General features: G+C 49.8%; 1 protein-coding gene across 1 annotated transcript; it reads left to right on the plus strand.

The window, feature by feature from the left end:
• Positions 1–4261: 4261 nt before the first annotated feature.
• TBC1D10B (TBC1 domain family member 10B) lies at positions 4262–21342 on the plus strand. Its single transcript, XM_056862994.1, has 9 exons — positions 4262–5136; positions 13518–13617; positions 13741–13848; positions 15371–15477; positions 16204–16318; positions 16921–16986; positions 18240–18429; positions 19199–19353; positions 20515–21342. Exons 1-9 carry the CDS (start codon positions 4262–4264, stop codon positions 21214–21216), a joined length of 2418 nt encoding a protein of 805 aa, XP_056718972.1. The 3' UTR covers positions 21217–21342.
• The last annotated feature ends 716 nt before the right edge of the window (positions 21343–22058 follow it).

Genomic DNA, 22058 nt, shown 5'->3' on the forward strand with positions numbered 1-22058 from the left:
TGTAGATGTCCATGGTACCCCAGGTTTCTACCTTTCCCCCCACACAGTTTGGGAATCTGTCCCTATCTAAACCTCATTCAGGGATTTTTTTGTCCAAAATACTAAGAATCTATATACCAATCATCCTTATATAAAATTTTGAGATCTTGAACTTATTTCAGTGATTCTACACACCAACTTCTGCAAAGCACAAAAACTCTGTCTCCTTCTCTCTGGCAGGTGTTGCTAGATCTACAACTCTGTGGCATGGACACAGGGAAACAGAGGGCTAACTTGAACTCAGGGCTGGGCCACCCACTGGAATGATGGGATAGTTGACTCAGAAGCCCTTCTGCAGGTGAACAACTAGTTGCTGGGTGACGGCATTCTCATCGTTTTTGGGTATGGCTAGGTGAAAAGATGCTGGTACCCATGTGCTGAAACATTTTCAAAGGGCCTCACACATCAGTGTTTAAAGCCCAAGATGCAGAATGAATGTACTCCTCCATTCTTTCTTTCATCCTCCTGTCCACCCTTCCTCTCTCTCTCCCAGCCAAGGGTATCCAATGTCCCTGAGAAAATTTCCTTTTTGGGATGGTTGGCCCCAGCTGTCGCTGGTGAGGCACCCGGGCAAGAGCTCCTAAAGATAGCAATCTAAGCTCTTCTCCCACCCCACTGCAGACAGCTACGGGAAGCCCAGTCCATTCCTCTCCTTCTTTGTTCCCCTATTCCCAACAAGTCTCAATTGTAGCCAGATGTTTTAATGGCAGGGACAGAATGCGGAAGCAGGGAAACTGCGTAGGCTTCTCCATGCATGCAAAGTCCCACCATCCTTATGATCCCTGTACACATGAACACATGAAGCAGCATTATACTGAATCAGACCCTTAGTCCACCAAAGTCAGTATTGTCTACTCAGACTGGCAGCAGCTCTCCAGGGTCTCAGGCAGAGGTCTTTCACATCACCTGCTTGCCCAGTCCCTTTAACTGAAGATGCTGGGGATTGAACCTGGGACCTTCTGCATGCCAAGCAGATGCTCAACCACTGAACTACAGCCCCTGTGTGGGGATCAGCACCCAGGGTGAGATCCAGCCCCCACCCCAAATGCCACCAGCCAACCCAGAGGCCAGAGATGTGTGAGGAGAGGGTGGCAACTCTGGAAAATGAATTGCTGGCTGTTATACTTCTTGGTAGGTTTCAGGTAGCCGGCTCAAGGTTGATTCAGCCTTCCATCCTTTCGAGGTTGGTAAAATGAGTACTCAGCTTGCTGGGGGTAAAGGTAGGATGACTGGGGAAGGCACTGGCAAACCACCCCGTAAACAAAGTCTGCCTAGGAAACGTCGGGATATGACGTCACCTCATGGGTCAGAAATGACCTGGTGCTTGCACAGGGGACCTTTACCTTACCTTTTTTTTAATACTTCTTCTAGACTAGTCCTTAGTGGTTCCTGCTTTCAAACTAATGGGATAATGGACCAGGTTCACCCAGGTGCCTAGGGCTCGAGGGAACACACAGGTAAGGAGACAACCTGTCATCTATTTTTTCACCAACACAATGTCCAGAGATGGCATTAAAAGAGGGAAAGGAACAGTGGGGCATTCGGCAACAGCAGAATTGGGGTGAGGCAGCAGGAAGTCAGCAGGAAAAGAGGAAGACCCAACACGAGATGGATTGACTCTAAAAAGGAAGCTGCGGCCTGCAGTTTACTGGACCTGAGCAAGGCTGTTGGCAATAGGACTTTTGGAGGACATTGATTCATAAGGTCGCCGTGAGTCAGAAGCGACTTGACGGCACTTAATACCACAATGTGACTGGGCATAACAATAAAGCGAACACTTGTGGTGCCAAAGACTGACCACAGTTTGTTTCAGTGTAAGCTGAAATATGATGGAAGAGGGGAGAGGGAAAAGAGGGAGAGCCCGAAACTTACTGTGCATACTTGTATTTAAAGGGCTTCCCAGTTCCACAGAAAGGAGCAGTGGTGGTTACAATTGCCAGCTTCTTGGAGGAAACTTGTCCTGTTTCTTTAACAGAGGCTTAATGGGACATTATTTACAAGGTGACGGTATTTACTTTCATGTCTTGAAAAGCTTCAACAACTCATGTGCACAACCTGAAGCCTCTATTAAAGGGGCAGACCATTTTTCTCCAGGCCTACTGGCAACCACAGTGGTGTCTGACTGACAGAAAAAGAGAGTGTAAAACAGTGTGGGGGGAGACATTAAGATCAAGGAGAGACAGGAAGAGGGAAGAGAGAAAAGGAAACAACAATGGAGGACAAAGCAAAGACGGATGAAGGGAAAAAACGTGGACTTTCCCCCCTAGACTGGAGAGAAACGGCTAAGCCAGAGAAAAGTGCATGAATACAACTGCCAGTTCAGCTCAGGTTACCTCTGCCTTCTGGGTCTTGTTCTGCCACCAGTGCTGAGCTAACACATCCTCCTCTCGGGCACATACCCAAGATGGAAGGCGATACTCCCTGTTGGCTTAGAGATGCGCCTCTGCTTCTCCCAGGCTGGGAACGAAACCGGTTCTGCAAACAATACCAAACACTCATATTCAACCCTTTATTGGCATAGATCTTTTAAATACATCAATCAGTCATTGTATTTAAATGATAGAATATCGATAAAATAATTAAAATCTGTGATTCTTGAAGTGCTATGTAGTCTATTTAATAAAGTTTACTCTGCGGGGGGAGCTTGGCGCAGCGCTCCTAGAGAGGTTTCCAAGAATCTTGCTACTATATGTGCGTTACTGTTCCTTAATAGGTAGCACACTAGGCCCACATCTGTTTGGGCTAGCCTATCCTTGAGTAATGGTAGCAAATTTCAATGCCAAACACTCCTCAGCTGCAGGGGAGGGATCCCCGTGGCGCAGTCTTGCCCGCCATTCTGCTAGGGGGAAACTGTACCTGTTGAATGCCTTCCAGCCACAGAGTTGCTCGAGGCACATCAAACCTGCCTCGTCATTTGCATTACACTCTATGCAGTAATTTGCATTATGTTCCATCTATGCAGACGCAGCCACCTTTGCAATAAAGAACTGTACTAAACCCAACCGAACAGAGGGGAAGAACGACCTTTCCTCCCATTTCACCGGCTTTAAGCTGCCTTTTCCCTCCGTGCAGAGAAGCTTCTGCCACCTTTTGCCCACAGCAATGGCTGCCAGTCTGAGCAAAAAGGCATCACACGAGCGCAAAGGGTGCCGGGACTTTGGCCCTCACACGAGCGCAAAGGATGCCGGGACTTTGGCCAACGTCTCGGCAGCAATGTTCGGGGCGCCCACCCTTCACTTTCCATTCGCCAAAATAGCTGCCAAACACAATGCTAACGGAGTTTTTTTTCCCCTTACCCTCCTCCTAAGTGTTTCTTTATTGGCCCGAGTTTGTGGCACTCAAGAGGACTGACTCAGAGTACTTGAATCTGATTGGCAAAGGATGATCTCAACCGGGTGCCTAGCGCCATCGCTATTGGCCCACCTGGTTCCGAATACGCCCACAAGGAACGTTTCTGGCCTTTCGTTAGACCTACGCGTCCCATTGGTTCAAGAGCACGCCGCTCAAACGACGCCCACAACGTTCTGGTACGGCTTTATCTTGGTTGCCGTTTAGTCCCCCGTTGTCCCGCCTGCAAGCGTCACGTGCGCCCGTGACACGGAAAGGTTAATTTCCCACCCTTGCTGGTAATTGGAGAATTCTTGCAGGTTCCTCTTCCTATAGGCTAAACAAATCTGTAAACCCGCCCACCCTATTCTTCACTGCAACCGCTGCAGACGCCAGTTCCGATTGGTTAAGCTCTCCTCAGGTTAAGGAAACGGATTTCTGGTTTTGATACGCAATCCGCGATTCGCAAACGCTCCTCGTTAGTCCCGCCTTTTCGCCGAGTTCCTCCTCTCCGCCCTTCCTCTTTTTTTAATCGCCATCACCCATGTCGCGTTCCCGATTGGCCGGGCCCCGGGCCCTACTCTATTCCGATTGGAGCCCTCGCCACGAGTCCCCTCCCTCACCCCCGAGGCTCTCGGCTCCCTTTCCCCTTCCTTTCGTGCCATTGGCCAAACTCGCTTCCCTCCTCGGTGCGCATTGGCTGAACTGGGGGCCGCAGAGGCCGGAGATGCGCGCGCAGGCTGGGGTGGTTGCCTCTCATACGGCTGGGACCTCTACCCGGGCGAGGGGGGGACCGCGGGGCGGCTGGCTCCCTCCCTTCCCCCCCCAAAGGGAGGCCTTGGCTGGGCAGCTGGGCTACATCTCCCCCTCTGGGGGGGAGGGGCCCCCAGTGGTCATGGAGACGGGCTCTGGGGACCCCCCGTCGCCCCCTCCTCGGTACAATTCCCCCCGCTCGATGCTCCATGCTCTGAAGGGGCAGGGCTCAGCTCCTGTGGCATCGGCGGAATCTGTGGGCACCTTGCCCACTTCGCCCGTGGCAGCAGCGGCCGGCTTGGTAACAATGGAACCCACAGAAGCGACCATTCCCACAAGCGCAAAGACAGAACTATCATGCGTGTCCACAGAGACCACATCGACCGTGATGACCATAGAGATGTCTCTCGTGGCCAGGGGTACTGGTGATGTGGCGTCTCTTGTACAGGTGGCATCTGATGCTGGAGAGGCAGCTATGGACGGGATTCCAGTGGAGGATGCATCTTCGGCAGTGACGGTACCGGTGGTGAATTCAGAGGCTCCCGGGCCCACTGTGGCGACGGTCAACGGGACGTCAGTGGCATCATCACCTCAGGACAGAATGAGGTCATCAGCTGGGGCTTTGCCCACGGAGGCCAAGGTGAAGCCCCTCCCGGTCCCACCAATGTCACCGACAGTGGTCGTGGTAGCGCCGAGCCCCGGCTCGCCGCCGGAAAAGACTTCGCCTGTTGGCCCAGGGGGCTCAGAACCTTATGATCTGTCCTCTTCACAACCACCCCAAGACCTGGGTTTCCAGCCCAGCCTGGGCACTCCATCACCCAAGGCTCCTCCTGCTCCCGACACCATGAGCTACCTGGAGTCTGTCAGTCTTATGTCCGGTACCATGGAGTCCTTGACCGGCCCTGGATATCCTGATGATGCCAGCTCTCTGGGTTCTGATTCTGAAATCAATGGCGTGGCGTGCCGTAAGACCGACAGATACGGCTTCCTTGGGGGCAGCCAGTTTTCTGATGCGGTGTAAGTATTGGCATGATAATGGTAGTTCTCCCCCTCTTTAGGGGATGTGAGACGCGATATAAGGGGGCAGATAAGCTTGGTAAGATGTTTGCTCCATCCAGGGAACTGGGAGTGAAAAATATGTCCTTTCTTCCCTGGAGGGGGGTATTACTTGTCATTCTATAGAGGTGGCATGGGGGATACAATTTATCAGAGGACCACAAAGTTGGGGAATACCCGTGGCCAAATTATTACTCTGACAGGAAGGCCGCTGCCTAAGGCATCATCCACAGGTGCTTTGTGCTTTTGTTTTTTGAAAGGTATCACTCTTAGTTTGGGGGGTGCCGGTTTTATGACTGGCATTGAGGGAAAGGTTATGAGATCATCTCCTGGCAGGCAAAATGACTTCTTCCTTTGGAGGGGCTATGGCTCAGTGGTAGAGCATCTGCTTGGCATGCAGAAGGTCCCAGGTTCAATTCCCGGCATCTCCAGTTAAAGGGACTAGGCAAGTAGGTGATGTGAAAGACCTCTGCCTGAGACCCTGGAGAGCCACTGCCAGTCTGAGTGGACAATACTGACTTTGATGGACCAAAGGTTTGATTCAGTATAAGGCAGCTTCATGTGTTCATGTGACCCTATTTAAGTATCCCGTACTTGGCATACAAAAAGTTTGTTGGGTGATCGTTAACAAATTATTATACTCAGTTTTCTCTGAACATCCAAATGTGAAAACTATGTGAATTTGCAAAACTTCCTGGGGTTCTGGAAAGTCATTCATTCATTCATAGCTTTATTTATTGGCATAGTAGCTAAAACATCAAGTACAAAAATGGGACATCCAATACAAAATACAGGGCAGTTATAAAATGGCCATACTTTGGCCAGACCTATACAAATAATAACCAAGAACAACTTTAATGCTCCATATAGAGGCCAGGGAGACCATTATATAACCTGAATCCTTCGTTCATTAACTACATTCACTGTTACGCCAAAGTAACTAAGAAATTTAGCAACCGCTTCAGAGAGCGGCGAGTTATGATCCTTCAGTGGTTCTGGAAAGTGTCGTACAAGTTAGGTAGGAACCGCTGACTTCTTGTCTGCTTGGGCAGCGTCCCCAAGTGGTTTGTATCTTCCAAACTTTAACCGTAACACTTTGGTAGAATCCTTCTGCTTCGCTGAATGACTCGTTTCACCATCCAAATATGACTGGGATCTCATTGCTGTCTGTTTTTTTCTTTTTGTTTTTTCCATAACACTTTTTTTTCCTCTTCAGCTTGGATTCCGCCCTCATTGGCCTGAAATCAAAATAATTCCTTTGGATGTATGACTCCACTGGAAGAGTGCTGACTGTTCTTTTGTATTACTCATTGTGACAGAGGGCTCTTGTGTTCCTTGCAAACTAATCCTTGTCCCAAACTCCTTTGAGGTTTGGGGGGTGGGTGAGAGAATTGGCACTCCCTACAGCTTTGTGGATCTAGACTATTATTTTTGTGGTTTTTTAAATGGGTAGGGCAGAGTAGAATGTCCCCCGCTTTACCTCCTGCATGGCCCGATTAACATCATATGTTTGGTGGGGTTGGCAAGTGGAGAAAAGCATGAGCAGGGAATTTCCTCTCTCACAATATGGAGCTGGCTGAGGATTAAGCACAACCACACCGGATCTCTGCATCTCCAGCTGTTAACACGTAATGCTCGAGTCTCTCCAGTTGCTAGAAGGATCTGAGAGATTGAGCTGCTTGATTACTTCCTGGCCTCCCTTTGCAGATGGGATGGATTGATTTTCGTGGTCTGTGCATCCCAGCCTGGCTGCCTATATGGCCTTCAATTACTCCATACAATGACAAGTAGCTTTGACTGTTCAAAGCTAAGGGGAGACGTGATCTATAAAATTATGCATGGTTTGGAGAGAGTGGACAGGGAGAATCTTCTCTCTCTCACTCACTCACACACACACACACACACACACAGGGGGTTACCGCACTTGTAGTCCCAGCGATGTATTAAGAGTTTGAAAATGTTATAAAAAATACTGTTCGCACTTTCTATGTATTCCCACCAATGTATTAAGAGTTTGAAAACGTTATAAAAAATACTGTTCGCACTTTGTTTGGCCCCTTTAGCTGTGAAGACATCTTCCAACCATTTATAAGCCGTGGTATCCAAAAACCCTTTTAAAGCGATGTTTTTTATAACATTTTCAAATTCTTAATATATCGCTGGGAATACAAAGTGCAGTAACCCCCATAGTACTACAATGCAGGGTCATCTGCTGAAGCTGGAGGGTAAGAGATTCAAAACTGATAAAAGGAAGTATTTCTTCACACAACGCATAGTTAAATTGAGGAACTCCTTGCCCCAGGATGTGGAGATGGCTGATCACCTTGGAAGGCTTTAAGAGGGGAGTGGACATGTTCATGGAGGAGAGGCATATTCATGGCTACTAGTTAAAATGGACACTGGTCATGATGCATACCTCTTCTCTCCGGGATCAGAGGAGCATGCCTATTATATTAGGTGCTGTGGAACACAGGCAGGATGGTGCTGCTGCAGTTGTCTTGTTTTTGGGCTTCCTAGAGGCACCTGGTTGGCTACTGTGTGAACAGACTGCTGGACTGATCCAGCAGGGCTGTTCTTATGTTCTAATGGAGGTGGATTGGTCCTTATGGCCACTGGGAAAAGTTCGGGGGTGGGGGCTGCTTATACTGAGCCCTGAAACGGCTCTTCACAAGTGGCAGCTGAGTGGCGGGGAGGCCGCAGTGCCCAGGCGAGTTACGTGACGGCAGGCACCGGGCTCAGCCTGGGCAGGCCCATCCCAGGCAAAGTTTGGGTAAGTTGTGGTAGCAGGCAGGTTGTGCAACAGGAGCCGCTGGGCCCAGCCCAGGCAATTTGTGTGGTGGCTGCCGGCGGGCAAGATGTGTGGCCACCCCCAGGCTCAGCAGCCCCCCCTCCCTCCCTCCCTCCCTCAGGGGCATGGCAGAGAAAGGGGCGGGTCACTTTCCAGGTGTTGTTTTTGTCCTCTCTGTCTGCCCCTGCTATTATTGTGGAAGGAGTTTTCCTGGGAGTCGACTCTTGGCCGGTGTGCATTCACACATGTCACCTGGCTTCTATTTGCTCATTCTGACCAGCACCACTCCCCTTCCTGCCCCCGCCCCACCACAATCCTCAGTTGCCAGCAACATCTGAAGAAGAAGAAGGAGAGTTGGCTTTTATATGCTGACTTTCTCTACCACTTAAGGAAGAATCAAACTGGCTTACAAACATCTTCCCCTCCCCACAACAGAGGTAGTTGGGGCTGAGAGAGCTCTAAGAGAACTGTGACTAGCCCAAGGTCACTTAGCTGGCTTCGTGTGTAGGAGTGGGGAAACCAACCCGGTTCACCAGGTTAGAGTCTGCCGCTCATGTGGAGGCGTGGGGAATCAAACCCGGTTCTCCAGATTCGAGTCCACCGCTCTTAACCCCTACACCGCTCTGGCCCCTAAGCAAAAGCAACGTGCAGTCTGGGTAGGGGGTGGACTGTGAGATCGAATGCGCCGAGGTTTATATGTTCTTTGCGATGACATTTGTGCAGCAGGGGATTAGAACGTGTCTTTGCTAGCAAGGAGTTTTTGATCTCTGCCAGGAGGAACGTGCCCCTGTTCTTCCCTTCCCTGCCATTCTGCCAAATTTCCCTAGTTTACTAGGAGATGGTAGGTAGATTCAGAAACTTCCCTGTTTGCAACTGTCTGTGGCCTTCAGGCATGTGGCTGAGCCTGGTATTATACTTTGTCCTGCTTCCAAGGATTCCTGAGTGTGGAACCATTGGCCCTTGCTGGCTGATGGGAGGCTTAGGGGATGTCCTTTAACTCTCATGGCTCCTTAAGAGCCTCAGCTTTGATGGGCTGGTGGGGGAGGCGACACCTCTGCCTTGACCTCTGCATTGTTGGGGGCCTTGCGTGCCATTGGTGCGAGTGTGGGTGTCCCGAAAGCACCTTTGCTGCACTTGTGATGTGCAGAATTTGGCAGCCGTCCTTATTCCGAAAGGGGCTGTGCTCAGTGGGGGGGGACTGTGGGGAGGGGCCATGGCTCAGTGGTAGAGCTGCTGCTTGGCTTGCAGAAGGTCCCAGGTTCAATCCCCAGTGGCATCTCCAGTTAAAGGGACGAGGCAGGCAGGTGATGTGAAAGACCTCTGCCTGAGACCCTGGAGAGCCGCTGCCGGTCTGAGTGGACAATACTGATTTCGATGGACTGAGGGTCTGATTCAGTAGAAGGCAGATTCATGTGTTCAAACACTCTCCTTGTTTAAAAAACAACAACCCCACATGCTCAAGTCTCCTTATTAAATCTCCTGACTCCTGGGAGTTTGTTAACCTTGTTTGATCCTAACCCCCCCCCCCCCACTGGCCCTGTAAGTGATGTAATATAATTAAGAATGTAAGAATGGCTTTGCTGGCTCAGACCTGAAATCTGTGTGGACCAGCACTCTGTCTCCCGCAACAGCTAGTCGGATGCCTCGGGGAAACCCGAAGCCTGGCCGAGGCACAGTAGCCAACCCCTGTCGTTTGTCCCCGACTGCCGGCAATTAGATTTGTTCCTGTTCTTGAACGCGAGAAGCTTTTGTGGCAGTTGACTGTGGCTAGGCCTGCCCTCCGGGAGTGTGTCCAGTCCATTCTTCAGATCCCTTCCAGCGCATACAGATCTTCTTCACACAGCACATAATCAATTAATGGAGCTTGCCACCACATGACGAGGTAATGGCCTTTTGCGTAATAATTTTAGAAGCAGGGTAGACGCATTCGTACAGGAAAGATCTGTGGATGGCGGCTAGTAACGACGGCTCTTATGTTTGGCGTAAAACCATTCCCGCTCCTGCCAACAAAAAACCCTTTTAAATACCACCGCGTTTGTGCAGACAGCCCTAATCTGTGCCGTCTATTTCAAGAATGGAATTTGCTTTCAGTCGCTAATCTGACAAGAACGTATTCTTGGTGGTTTTGCACAGTCTGCTGTGTTCGTTCATCCGCAGAACAGCAGAGTGTTATAAAGTGTGTTTGTGTTGGGGATTAGGGCTTCCCCCCCCCCCAGCTGACAGGGCAGCAGGGCATGGTTTTCTTTGCTTGGGGGAGGTGGTAGAACCAATTGTTTCGACGTTTTGTCCAAAGGGGATTTGTCGCTGTTCCGTTTGGCCTACCTTCCGTCATCTTTTGGCTGCTTATGGAGCCCATGAGGAAAACGGGATATTGAGAACAGGTGATTGCCAAAGAAGAAGGTAGCCAGGAAGAAATGGAGAGCTGAGTGTGACTCAGTGGTAGAGCATCTGCTTGGCATGCAGAAGGTCTCAGGTTCAATCCCCGGCATCTCCAGTTAAAGGGACCAGGCAAGTAGGAGAAGACCTCTGCCTGAGACCCTGGAGAGCCATGGAGGGGGGCCGTGGCTCAGTGGTAGAGCATCTGCTTGGCATGAAGAAAGTCCCAGGTTCAATCCCCAGCATTTCCAGTTAGGGACCAGGCAAGTAGGTGAAGACCCTGGTCAAACCTGAGACCCTGGAGAGCCGCTGCTGGTCTGAGTAGACAATTCTGACTTTGATGGACCAAAGGTCTGATTCAGTAGAAGGCAGCTTCATGTGTTCATGTGTGTTCATGTGCCAGTTCTCAGTAGGGTTAGAACCAAGAAAGGGAAAACCACCTGGGGAAGATTTTAACCACTCTCCGGCACTTATTTGCCGTAGTTCGCTTATTGCATTTGTGTCTCACCTTTTGTCTTTTGCAGAACCCAAGGTGTTATATGTAGGCCTACCAACCAGGTGCTGGGTTGGATCCTGCCAGCTTTTCTTCTCAGCTCACCAGTTTCCCCCCTCCCCCTGGCATCTCTTGTCCTGTGTGGCTTTCATCCATGTGAGAGCTGCAGTCCCTGGTGTAGCTCTCCTGGTCAAACCTGCCTCCTCTTCAAACAGATCCAAGCTGGTTTAGCTTCAGCAAGATTCTACAGCAGGAGACCCCAAACCTTTTGAGCCTGTGGGCACCTTTGGAATTCTAACGCAGGGTAGTGGGTGCAACCACACCATGGCTGCTGAAAGAGGGGCTGTGGCTCAGCGGTAGAGCATCTGCTTGGCAAGCAGAAGGTCCCCGGTTCAATCCCCGGGCATCCCCAGTTAAAGGGACTAGGCAAGTAGGTGATGTGAAAGATCTCTACCTGAGAACTTGGAGAGCCGCTGCCGGTCTGAGTAGGCAATGATGACTTTGATAGACCAAGGGTCTTTACACTCAGACACACATCTCTCTCCTCCCTCCTGCTAGGCAGGAAGCTGGCTCTTCTGGGTCCTGTTGTGCACTTGACCAAACCCATTCATTGACCCTCAGGGACAAGAAGATGCCTACGACTGTTAAGGAACATTCCTGTTCTGTTTGTCACATGAGATAGACCGATGCACTGATCAGAGGTCAAGCCCACAACACTAGGCGTTAATCTTTCTCCCCCAGTGCCTCAACAATGGTTAAAATGTGCTGTACGTAGTTTATCTTAGGCTATGAAATATTTCTTATGGGTGTGTGTCTGTGTCTACATAGTGATCTTCATGGCTAGGCATGGATTTTGATCTGTGGCTGGACTGACGGATTTTGGGGAAGGGAAGGCCAAGGTTTAGCGCTCATCTGTCTGATGGGAAATTAGTTAAAGAGCAAGCACAGTGTAGTGGCTAGAAGGCTGGACGAGGATCTGGGCGACCCAGGTTTGAATCTCAGTGGAAGCTTGCTGAGTGACTTTGAGCCAGTAATATAGTCTTTCTGTCTCTGCCTAACCTTCCTTGTAAGTGGAGGAGGAGAAATTATGTTGTAAGCTGCTTTGAGTCCCCAATGGGGAGAAAAGTGGAATATAATAATAATCAACATTCTATATGATAACATTTTAAATAATATTCTAAATAATAATCACCTTGAATGGTCTCAGTTGTGTCACTTGATATGAGGGTACAATCTGATCTCTCCAGGATCAGAGGAGCATGCCTATTATATGAGGTGCTGTGGAACACAGGGAGTTGTCTTGCTTGTGGGCTTCCTAGAGGCACCTGGTTGGCCACTGGGTGAACAGACTGCGGGGCTTGATGGGCCTTGGTCTGATCCAGCAGGGATTGCCTTATGTTCTTCTGGAGCATGGGGCTATCCATGGCTACTAGTCAAAATGAATACTAGTCATGATGCATACCCACTCTCTCCAGGATCAGAGGAGCATTCCCATTATATGAGGTGCCATGGAACACAGGCAGGAGAATGCTGCTGCAGTCGTCTTGTTTGTGGGCTTCCTGGAGGCACCTGGTTGGCCACTGGGTGAACAGACTGCGGGACGATGGGCCTTGGTCTAATCCAGCAGAGCTTTTCGTATGTTCTTATGTACAGTAACCCCATTGAGGCTGCTCTGAGTTTCTTAGAGGAAAAGCAGGGCAGCTGGCTTCATGTGGAGGAGTGGGGAATCAAACCCGGTTCTCCAGATCAGACCCCACCACTCCAAACCACTGCTCTTAACCACTACACCATGCTGGCTCTCCTGGAGAGAATGGGGTGGAAGTTTGTTGATCAAGCCCTTCTTCTCTTTGAGAAAGATGAGGCCTAGAAGTGTTCTTTGGAAGAAGAGCACCGTGCTCTTGGATGCGTCAACCACACGCTTCCTCTCTTAGGCCTAGCTGTGGGAAAGGAATACTCCCACAGCCCTCACACAGTATCCCCTTTCCCCCTGACTTCTGCTTCCTTCCCTGGCTCTTTTTCCCCCCCAATAAAGCTGGCCCACAACTTCCTGTTTGGCAAGCCACACTTCCTGTTTCTTGCCGCATTTCTGTTAAAATGCCCTGCCCAGCGCATTCTGTGCAATCATGTTCCTCAAGGCTTCTTGACTGAAGCTGCACATCTTTCACATTGTTCCCCCCCCCACACACACACACAAAGGGCTGGTTTGATTTCCTTGGCTTTGCCCCACACGCTACCTGTGACCCAGCTAAACCTGAGTCCTAGCTAGTTGAGCAGTGCCTCCTTTAAATTCATCACCCTCCACTTTAACTTGGTCATCTCACTGGCATGATTTGGTGTGTCTTGGAAGCTAGGTGCTTTAAAACTGTGGTGTGTGTGTGTGCATGTGGTCTCAGAAGCCGGTGAGCCTGCGTTCTGGTTTTATGGGAGAGGGAGAAAAGCTTGTAGCCATGCCCCCGGTGAAATCTCAGAGAACAAGCTGAGAAGGTCTTTGGGGAGGCAGCAGTTCCGTGCCCTGCATGTCCCTTGCCATGAATGGCAGAAGCAGCATAAATTATGCCAAACAAGCAAATGTATGCACATTTCTTGCATGTCTCATTTGGATGTTCAACTTGGGATAAGAGTAGAACTTACAGTCCTCCTCTTCCCAGCTCAGTATGTCCTCCTTCGCTTACTTTCCCTCTGCAGCGAGAGCACCATCCCTGTGGATGTGGGCAGGCAACGGGAACTGAAGTGGCTGGATATGTTGTGCAACTGGGACAAATGGCTGTCGCGCAGATTCCAGAAGGTGAGCGGAGATCCATTCTGCATTCTTGGATGCTATGAGGAAAGATCCCAGCTGGTGTGCTGATTACCTTGCTTGCTTATTGGCTTCCTGTATTTATTTATTCGCTTCTCCATCTGTTTGTAGGTGAAATTGCGTTGCCGGAAGGGGATTCCTTCTTCCCTCCGTGGCAAAGCATGGCAGCTTCTCTCAAACAGCAAGGAACTCCTGGATCAAAATCAGGGGAAATTTGAGGTATTTTGGAGCATCTTTTTTTGAACTATCATACTAGAGATGTAAAATTTCTGGAAATATTAAAGCCATGGGAAAACTTTTTTGAGGGGTAAGGTAAGAGAAATTTGGGGCAAATTTGAGATGGATGCAATGCTTAGTTACTTGTCAAGGCTGAACTTATTTTACTGTTTTAAAACGCATCGTTTATAATTCAGCTAGCAAAGAAATTGCGCTGTTAAGCACATGTATGAAAATTAGAAGTATAAATGCTATAGTTTTCTGTAAACAAAATTGTGATTATACCAGATACTAAAGAGAGAGAGAGAGAGATGACTACGGCGGCGCTTTGCTGCTTTAGCACATTCACTTTAGTTTTTGACATCTGAGAGGCTGGAAAAAATAAAGGTTAAAAATAGAGAGTGCAAATTTTGTAATAAACAAGAACAAAGGTATAGTAGGGCTATCAGCACATCTGGATGATGAGTTAAACTTAATACAGTATTAGATAGTTCAGTGTTATATTCATCTTACACATTACAGTAAAGGTAGTCCCCTGTGCAAGCACCAGGTCATTCCTGACCCATGGGGTGACGTCACATCCCGTCATTTACTAGGCAGACTTTGTTTTACTTGTTTGCCAGTGCCTTCCCCAGTCATCTACACTTTACCCCCAGCAAGCCAGGTACTCATTTCACCGACCTCGGAAGGATGGAAGGCTGTCGAGCTTGAGCCGGCTACCTGAGACTGACTTCCCTTGGGATCAAACTCTGGTCCTGAGCAGAGCTTCTGACTGCAGTACTGCAGCTTTACCACTCGGCGCCACGGGGCTCTTTTTACCCATTACAGTATAGCTGACTAATTGTGGACAAAATCATGTGGTGGAAAGTGCCGTAAAGTCGCAGATGACTTGTGGTGACCCCGTAGGGTTTTCAAGGCAAGAGAAGAACAGAGGTGGTTGGCCACCGTCTGCCTCTGTGTCATGACCCTGGACTTCCTTGGTGGTCTGCCATCCAAATACTAACCAGGGCCAACTCTGCTTAGGTTCTGAGATCTGACAAGATGGGGCTAGCCTGGGCCGTCCAGGTCAGGACACGGACAAAATTACTCATTTAAGCAGCATATGCCTTGAAAATATATGGTATGTGTCTGCATTATACACAGGAGTTCTCATTATCCAGTGGTGCAGTCAGGAGATTTATTTTTGGGTTTTTTGAGGCATACTACGCATTCTGAATAAAAACCATTTTGTTCATTCCAGAAAGACAAGATGGGTATTTTTTGTGCTCAAAATAATTGGGGGAAAGGGCCTCAGAGAAAAAAAATGTGGCTATTTCCAGATTCTTCTGGGCTGTCACATCTCTGAATTATACTAAGGAGAGGAGACATAGTGCCATCCTAAGCACAATTACACCCTTCTGAGTCCATTAAGGTCAGTGGTCGTGGAAGGCTATAACTCTACTTAGGATAGCACTGTAAATGCCTTGGCTCGAAAACAGAGGTAAGATCTCAGCCTTTCCCTCTTTATCTGCCTTTTTTTCATTAGGAATTGGAGCGCCAAGCTGGAGACCCCAAGTGGCTTGATGTGATTGAGAAAGACCTCCACCGGCAGTTCCCATTACATGAGCTGTTTGTCGATCGGGGAGGCCACGGGTGAGTGAATGGAGGAAGGGGAAGGTGTCGCTACACGAGGTCAGACATGGCGCCATCCAGAGTTGGGAGGTCCCAGCGCTTTTCTAAAACCTTCTGAAATGACACACCTCCCCCATGCTAGATTGCTCCCATCTGGTGAACTAGAAGGTGTACTAGGTATGCCTGCTTGACTCTTGTAACTGTTGCTTCATCCCCTGGCAGTCGTAGGCCCAATTAATAAGAAGAAGAACAACGCACCGTCAAGTCAAAATAGACTCATGGCGACCCCATTTGTGTGGCGATTGCCGTTGCCTTCCTCCGTGTAGCAACCCTGGACTTCCTTAGATGTCTTCCATCCAAGTGTTGTCCATGGCCGACTATTTAGCTTCCAAGTTCTGACGAGCTTGGGCTAAGTTGGGCTATTTGGGGCTGCTTCAAAAAAATGCCAGGGGTTGAAGCTGGGGCCTTCTGCGTGCAAAGCGGATGCTCCAACCCTGAGCCACAGGCCCCTCCCATAAAGAAGCAGAGGGCCAGGCTCAAACCTACAGCACCCACACCCAAGACTGGTATGCTTCTTCACTAGGCGGGTCCTGGGTTGGAAATGGCGCCTCCAAGAGGCTGAAGTCCCACATAATATCTTCAAATGCTCCTCTGAGCCTCATGGTCCACACCTGGACTAGGGCACCCTCTCGAGCGTGGGGAAGGATTCTTGGTTCCCATCCTCCTCTCTCTCTCACACACACGCAGGCAGCAGGACCTCTTCCGCATCCTGAAAGCCTACACGATCTACAGGCCGGAGGAAGGCTACTGCCAAGCCCAGGCACCCGTCGCTGCAGTTTTGCTGATGAATATGCCCGCAGAGGTGAGGAGCTGCCCAATCACATTGCCAAGTTCAGGTGCTCTCCCAAAAGTGTGGGGTGTAGTGGAAATGTGTAGATAGCAACCCAAGACCCTCAGTTTATCAATGTAGCAAGCGAATGGTAGCTGTCTGAAATCGGTGTGAAGGGTGGCTGTGCTGAATCCAGAAGGTTTGGGCTCCTCGGGCGTGGCACCGGGCCTACCCAGTGGCTCCTTCTCCACTGAACTTCTGCCTCTTGAAGGCTCTCCCTTGTGTGGTTTGGATCCTGCTCCCCCATAGCTGAACCGGAGCGCCTGCAGCCAAGTGGTGGTCAGTCTAGTTAAACAAGGCCCACACCTGTTCATGACTGGCACCCTGTTTCTTTAAGTGTAGTGGTCCTGTGTTTATTTCTTTTGTGGGGACATCAGCACGTATCTGCCCAGGGTTGACCAAGAAATGGGGTAGCCAGGATAGGAGAGAGGATGGCCCCAGCATCGAAGGCTAAGCTGCCAGAACTTAATAGCACTTGATTGCCTTTGGCGGGGAAGCAAGCTAGGATTGTGCAAGGAGAGTGGTTGTCCAGATGGCTCCTGCTAAATATTCTGTCTGTCTTGGTCTCTCCCCAGCATGCTTTCTGGTGTCTGGTGCAAATCTGTGACAAATATCTCCCTGGGTACTACAGTGCCGGACTGGTGAGTGTGACCACATTCCTGGAAGGAAGGGGAATTTGTGGCTTTCAGTACTTCGTAAGGGAAATGCCCTCTGTGCTGTTCTAAAATCCTTCGCAGATGGGAGGTTTCCTGCTTCTTCCTCTTGGGGACAACTGTGCCTAGAGGAGAGTGCCCTAAAATTCTGTTGCGCTCTGTTTTCTAGAGAGAGGAGAGTCCTTCTGGAGGACAGAGCCCCCGGGAAGAGGTCAGGAGGTCTCTAGATTAGAAATGTTCAGCAGTCCAAGCATATACTCTTTAAAAGAAGAACACACATGCCTTGTTTTTTTTAACCTGTTTCACTTCTCTGCTAAGACCAAATCACATGCTTGAGTTTTTTTGAAATTATTAGTTTGTTTTCAACCTGATTTTCTTTCTCTCGTACACATGTGTATACCCCCGCCGGTCAACCTGAGGTCTTCTCGCAGAGAGCAAATTCACTGTGTGCTCAGGTTCCGGGTGTTGGTTTTATAACGTCTTGTGCACAGCAGCTGATGGACAAATCTGACTTCCGTCTTGTAAAGATTAACCTAGTTTGAAAGAGGAGATGCCACATTTACTAAGTAATCGGGTTGCTTAATTGATTAAAAAGATAACCTGATTTGGGTTTTCCCCCCAATCTTGTTTTATGTACAACTCTTTGGGAAAACATGAGCAGCAGGAGCGAAGGTGTGTTAAGAGTTAATTAAACCAAACCAACTTTTCATATAAGGCACGGGGAGGGGGGCTGTCTGTTTGATTTCAGCCCCCTGGGTTTCTCTGTGACTGAAGAATCTGTGCTTTTAACAGCTGCAGAGCAGGTGGGGATCAGCAAGTGACGCTTTCCCCCATCACTGGATTTCTGCTTTGGGAAAAGGCTTCAATCCAATAGAAATAATTTTAAAAATTCATTAAAACCGAATGCATTTCGGCCACACGGCCTTCCTCAGTGGTACAAATTATTAAAATAAAGTAAAATTATTCAAACACAACATCTCTAACTTAAGCTTTAAAACACACACAAGTCGGGCCAGTCGATTAACTGGATAAGTCCCACTGAATTATTGGAATATATCAGGACCATCAAAAATCATTGTTCAGATTGTTGCTCTTCCTGGTCTAGATATCTCTGTAGGCAAGGCCAGAATGAATCTTAGCTCCTGATGTATTTTGCTTCCCGAATGTGGATTTAGACACCGAAGAGCTACGATTAATTCTGACCTTGCTTCCTGCCTTCATCCCGAACGTGTCTTGTGCAGGAGGCAATCCAGCTGGACGGGGAGATCTTCTTTGCTCTCTTACGGCGGGTGTCCCCCCTCGCCTACCGCCACCTGAAGAGGTACAAGATTGACCCCATCTTGTATATGACCGAGTGGTTCATGTGCATCTTCTCCCGGACCTTGCCCTGGTGCTCCGTGTTGCGCGTTTGGGACATGTTCTTTTGTGAAGGTGAGACTCATTCTTCAGCTCCCATAAAGCAATGTGTGTTTGGTCACTCGGCATCCTTTCCCCCCTCTCCCAAAGAAAGTGGCCTGCCCAGAGACAAAATTACTCTTTTATAGAAATTGGATTTCTCCCCCCATTTCCCTTCCTGAACTTCCCTCCCATCGCTGAATAAAAGGAAGGGTCCCAAGACACTGCTGACCTGGTTGTAGTCTGAGGCCAAGGAACTTGTTTTACAAAAAGAGAGGAGCGGCTAGATCCCTAGGCTACCCGATCCCATGCTTAACACGGTTGTCCTAAAGTGATATGAAGAGAGCCTGGGATCTGCTTTGTCCATTCCCCTAAGTTAGAAAAAACATAACCTCGTGCTGGAAACTGGAAATCACCAGCAAAATTACAGCAACTATGACCAAAAGGTAAATCTCAGATCAAATGTAATTGTGTACTCATATAATACATATAATGTTTTAGATTCATATATTCATTGTTCAGCTCAACTAACACATTAGATGCTCCAAAATTAAAGTCTGTGACAATCCAAACTGGTAGCTCCCTCGTTGTTTAATGCACCCAAAACATGGGAACGGTTGAACATAACACATTCGCTGAAAAATACAACCATTCCCCTGGCAAAATTCCTAGGTGCCTTATGCCCATTCCCCCACCTCTCTTTCCTCCCCTCCCCTCTCACATGGTAAGAGGTTTCTCCCTGCCCCCGCCCCCCCGGTGTATAGCCTGTGTCACTCTTCTCCCTCTCAACTTGTGATTCCCACAGGGGTGAAGATAATCTTCCGAGTGGGCCTGGTGCTGCTGCGGAACACTCTGGGCTCAGTAGACAAGCTGCGCTCGTGCCAGGGCATGTACGAGACGATGGAGAAGCTGCGGAACCTGCCAGTCCAGACTATGCAAGAGGACTACCTGGTCCATGAGGTGAGAACTCTGACGCGGGGACGATGTGCTAAGCGGAGAAGCAAGCAGGATGAAGCCGGAGGGGAGCCCAGCTTGCTGGGAGTGACAGCGGGATATAAATGCAAATAATAGTAAATAAATAAAGTTGGGTCCTGGGCTGAAAACATGACCTCAAGTGTAGAAGTTCTAGAATGGAATGGAATGGAATGGAATGGAATGGAATGGAATGGAATGGAATGGAATGGACCACCAGGGTCATCTAGTCAAACCCCCTGCACAATGCAGGAAATTCACAACTGCCTCCCCCACACACACCCAGTGCCCAGAAGATGGTCAAGATGCCCTCCCTCTCATGAATTGCCTAAGTTAATAGAATCAGCATTGCTGACAGATGGCCATCTAGCCTCTGCTTAAAAACCGCCAGGGAAGGAGCACTTACCACCTCCCAAGGAAGCCTGTTCCTCTGAGGAACCGCTCTAACTGTTAGAAAGTTCTTCCTAATGTCTAGATGAAAACTCTTCTGATTTTATTTTAACCCGTTGGTTCTGGTCTGACCTTCTGGGACAACAGAAAACAACTGGGCACCAGTTGTTCTGACAGGACACTGCTGAAGACGCATGGATAAGGCGGGTATTCCCAAGAAAGACCCTCATTTTTAGCAAAGGTTCCTGGACCCTTATGGCACCAGTGTTGGTCATTCCAAACTTGGCCAGGACCATTTATGGCAGGTGATCAGTGTAGTTTCTGGGTCATCATCAGCCGTTGAATTTCTACATTTTTGTTGGCAGTCATGAGGACTAGAAACCTGTCTCAGAAGGAACGCTTGTGGGTTTCAGACATCCTTTCCATACATTAGATTCTGCAGTAAGCAGCCTCTTGGCAATGTAATAGATTTTGACCTTGTCTGTTCAAAACAGGGGTTTAAGATCTTCAAACATCAGGTACAACATTTACACGGCCAGACACAAGGCCATACTAATTTTAAATCTGAAACAAATACACTCAAAATTCTGTTGTTTTTTAAAGCGGCTTTGAACCACATGAACAGGCCAGCTCCCCACTGTATGTGTGGGGTGGCGCCAGGCAAAGGTGTGCTTGGCGAGCAGTGGGAGGCTGTGGTAGAAAAATATGCCACCAGGCCCATTCTTCCTCACCCCTCTTTCCATCTCCCTCTTCGACCAGGTGACGAATCTCCCGGTGACCGAAGCCCTCATAGAACGAGAGAACGGCACCCAGCTGAAGAAGTGGCGGGAGACGCGGGGTGAGCTCCAGTATAAGCCCTCCCGGCGGCTCCACGGCTCACGAGCCATCCTCGAGGAGCGCCACCGCATGAACCCGCCCCTCTCGGGCAGCAGCAGCCTCTTGAGCCTCACAAGCCTGAAGCAAAGGGTCACTTACAGCAGCATAAGCGGCCCCTCCTTCTCCCCGGCGCACTCCGTGGGCACCTTGGCGGTGTCCGTGGCTCCCTCTCCGGCCCCTCCGGCAGCCCAAAGCCAGGTGGTGGTTTCTGAAGGGCTCCACCCGGCCTTGCCCTCCCCAACAGGGAACAACATGCCCCTCGGTGGCCCCAAGACGTTCGGGGGCAGCAACAAAGAGGAGAAGCGGAAAGAGAAGGAGCGGGAAAAGCAAGAGAGGCTGGAGAAGGAGAAGCAAAAGCAGGAGAGGGAGCGCGAGCGGAAGTTGCAGAAGGAGCGGGAGAGGCAGGAGAAAGAGCGGGAGAGGAAGCAGCAAAAGGAGCGAGCCAAAGAGGAAGCCCGGCTGAAGAAGGAACGGAAACTGTCGCTGAGGAAAAAGGAACCCAAATCGGCTCCTCCGCCGCCCAGCGAAGAAGGAAAAGATGGGGAAGCTCCAACGGCGTCCGTGCTGCAAGACACGTACTTTTGAGGAGGGATAGGGGGCAGCACATTCCCCAGGTACTCCCTCCCTTCAGCCAAGGACCAAGATGGTGGCCAACACCAGGGACACTCTTATTGTGGTAGGGGGACCCAGAAGACAGGAGGAGGAGGTGTGCTGAGGGGGACGGCTGCCGTGCGCCGAACCCCCCCCCCCAGCGTGGGGCCACAGCGGGGTAGGGGGATGTTTCGCTGAGTGTCCGTGTGCTCGCCTCTCTCTTTGTGTGCCTGATTTGAGGTAGATTGACACCCCCCCTCCCTGGTACTGAATAGGGCCCAGAACAAGATGGCCGCTGTTCTCCCCGTGGTTGCTGTGCTGCAGATTTCCCCCACGGCCAACCAGTGCAGCGGTACCTTCCCCGCTCCCAGCTTGGAGACATAACCACAGCTGTACTGGTACTAATAACTACAGCATCCTCAAGTACTGTATATAGAATTGTCCCTCCTGAAAGCCCTTTAACCATTGCAGGCTGTGTGGGCCCCCTCCTTCCAGAAAGGCTAGTTTTAAAAGCATTGTATGGTCTTCCCAGCTCCACCCTTCGGTCTTCTAACTCTTCTTCCATTCCTTATAATGTCGCTGGGTGTTTCTCTGCTCCAGTCTGAACCTGACGGGCTCTCGACAGGCCGACAGAAGAAATCCCCTCCAAGCCCTCTTTCTCTCGCCCCCCAGCCCCTGCATGGTTACTTTTGGACTAGGATTGGTGCTGTTTGCTTGTTCCTTTAAGAGCCACCTGGCAGGCAGAGGGTTGAAAGGCAAAAACTAGGCTGGTTGGTTTTTTGGCCTGCCTCCCACTGTTGAGGTAGGGGATCTCTGACAGGGGGCATGGTGGCTCC

The sequence above is a fragment of the Euleptes europaea genome, chromosome 18 (assembly GCF_029931775.1).
Source record: "Euleptes europaea isolate rEulEur1 chromosome 18, rEulEur1.hap1, whole genome shotgun sequence".
Classification (NCBI taxonomy): Eukaryota; Metazoa; Chordata; class Lepidosauria; order Squamata; family Sphaerodactylidae; genus Euleptes; species Euleptes europaea.

Excerpts from the sequence above, each read along its gene's own strand:
- TBC1D10B (XM_056862994.1), top strand. The coding sequence starts at position 4,262 with ATGGAGACGGGCTCTGGGGACCCCCCGTCGCCCCCTCCTCGGTACAAT. Across the intron at positions 5,137-13,517 it reads AGCCAGTTTTCTGATGCGGT|CGAGAGCACCATCCCTGTGG; the intron begins GTAAGTATTGGC and ends TTCCCTCTGCAG. Across the intron at positions 13,618-13,740 it reads TGTCGCGCAGATTCCAGAAG|GTGAAATTGCGTTGCCGGAA; the intron begins GTGAGCGGAGAT and ends ATCTGTTTGTAG.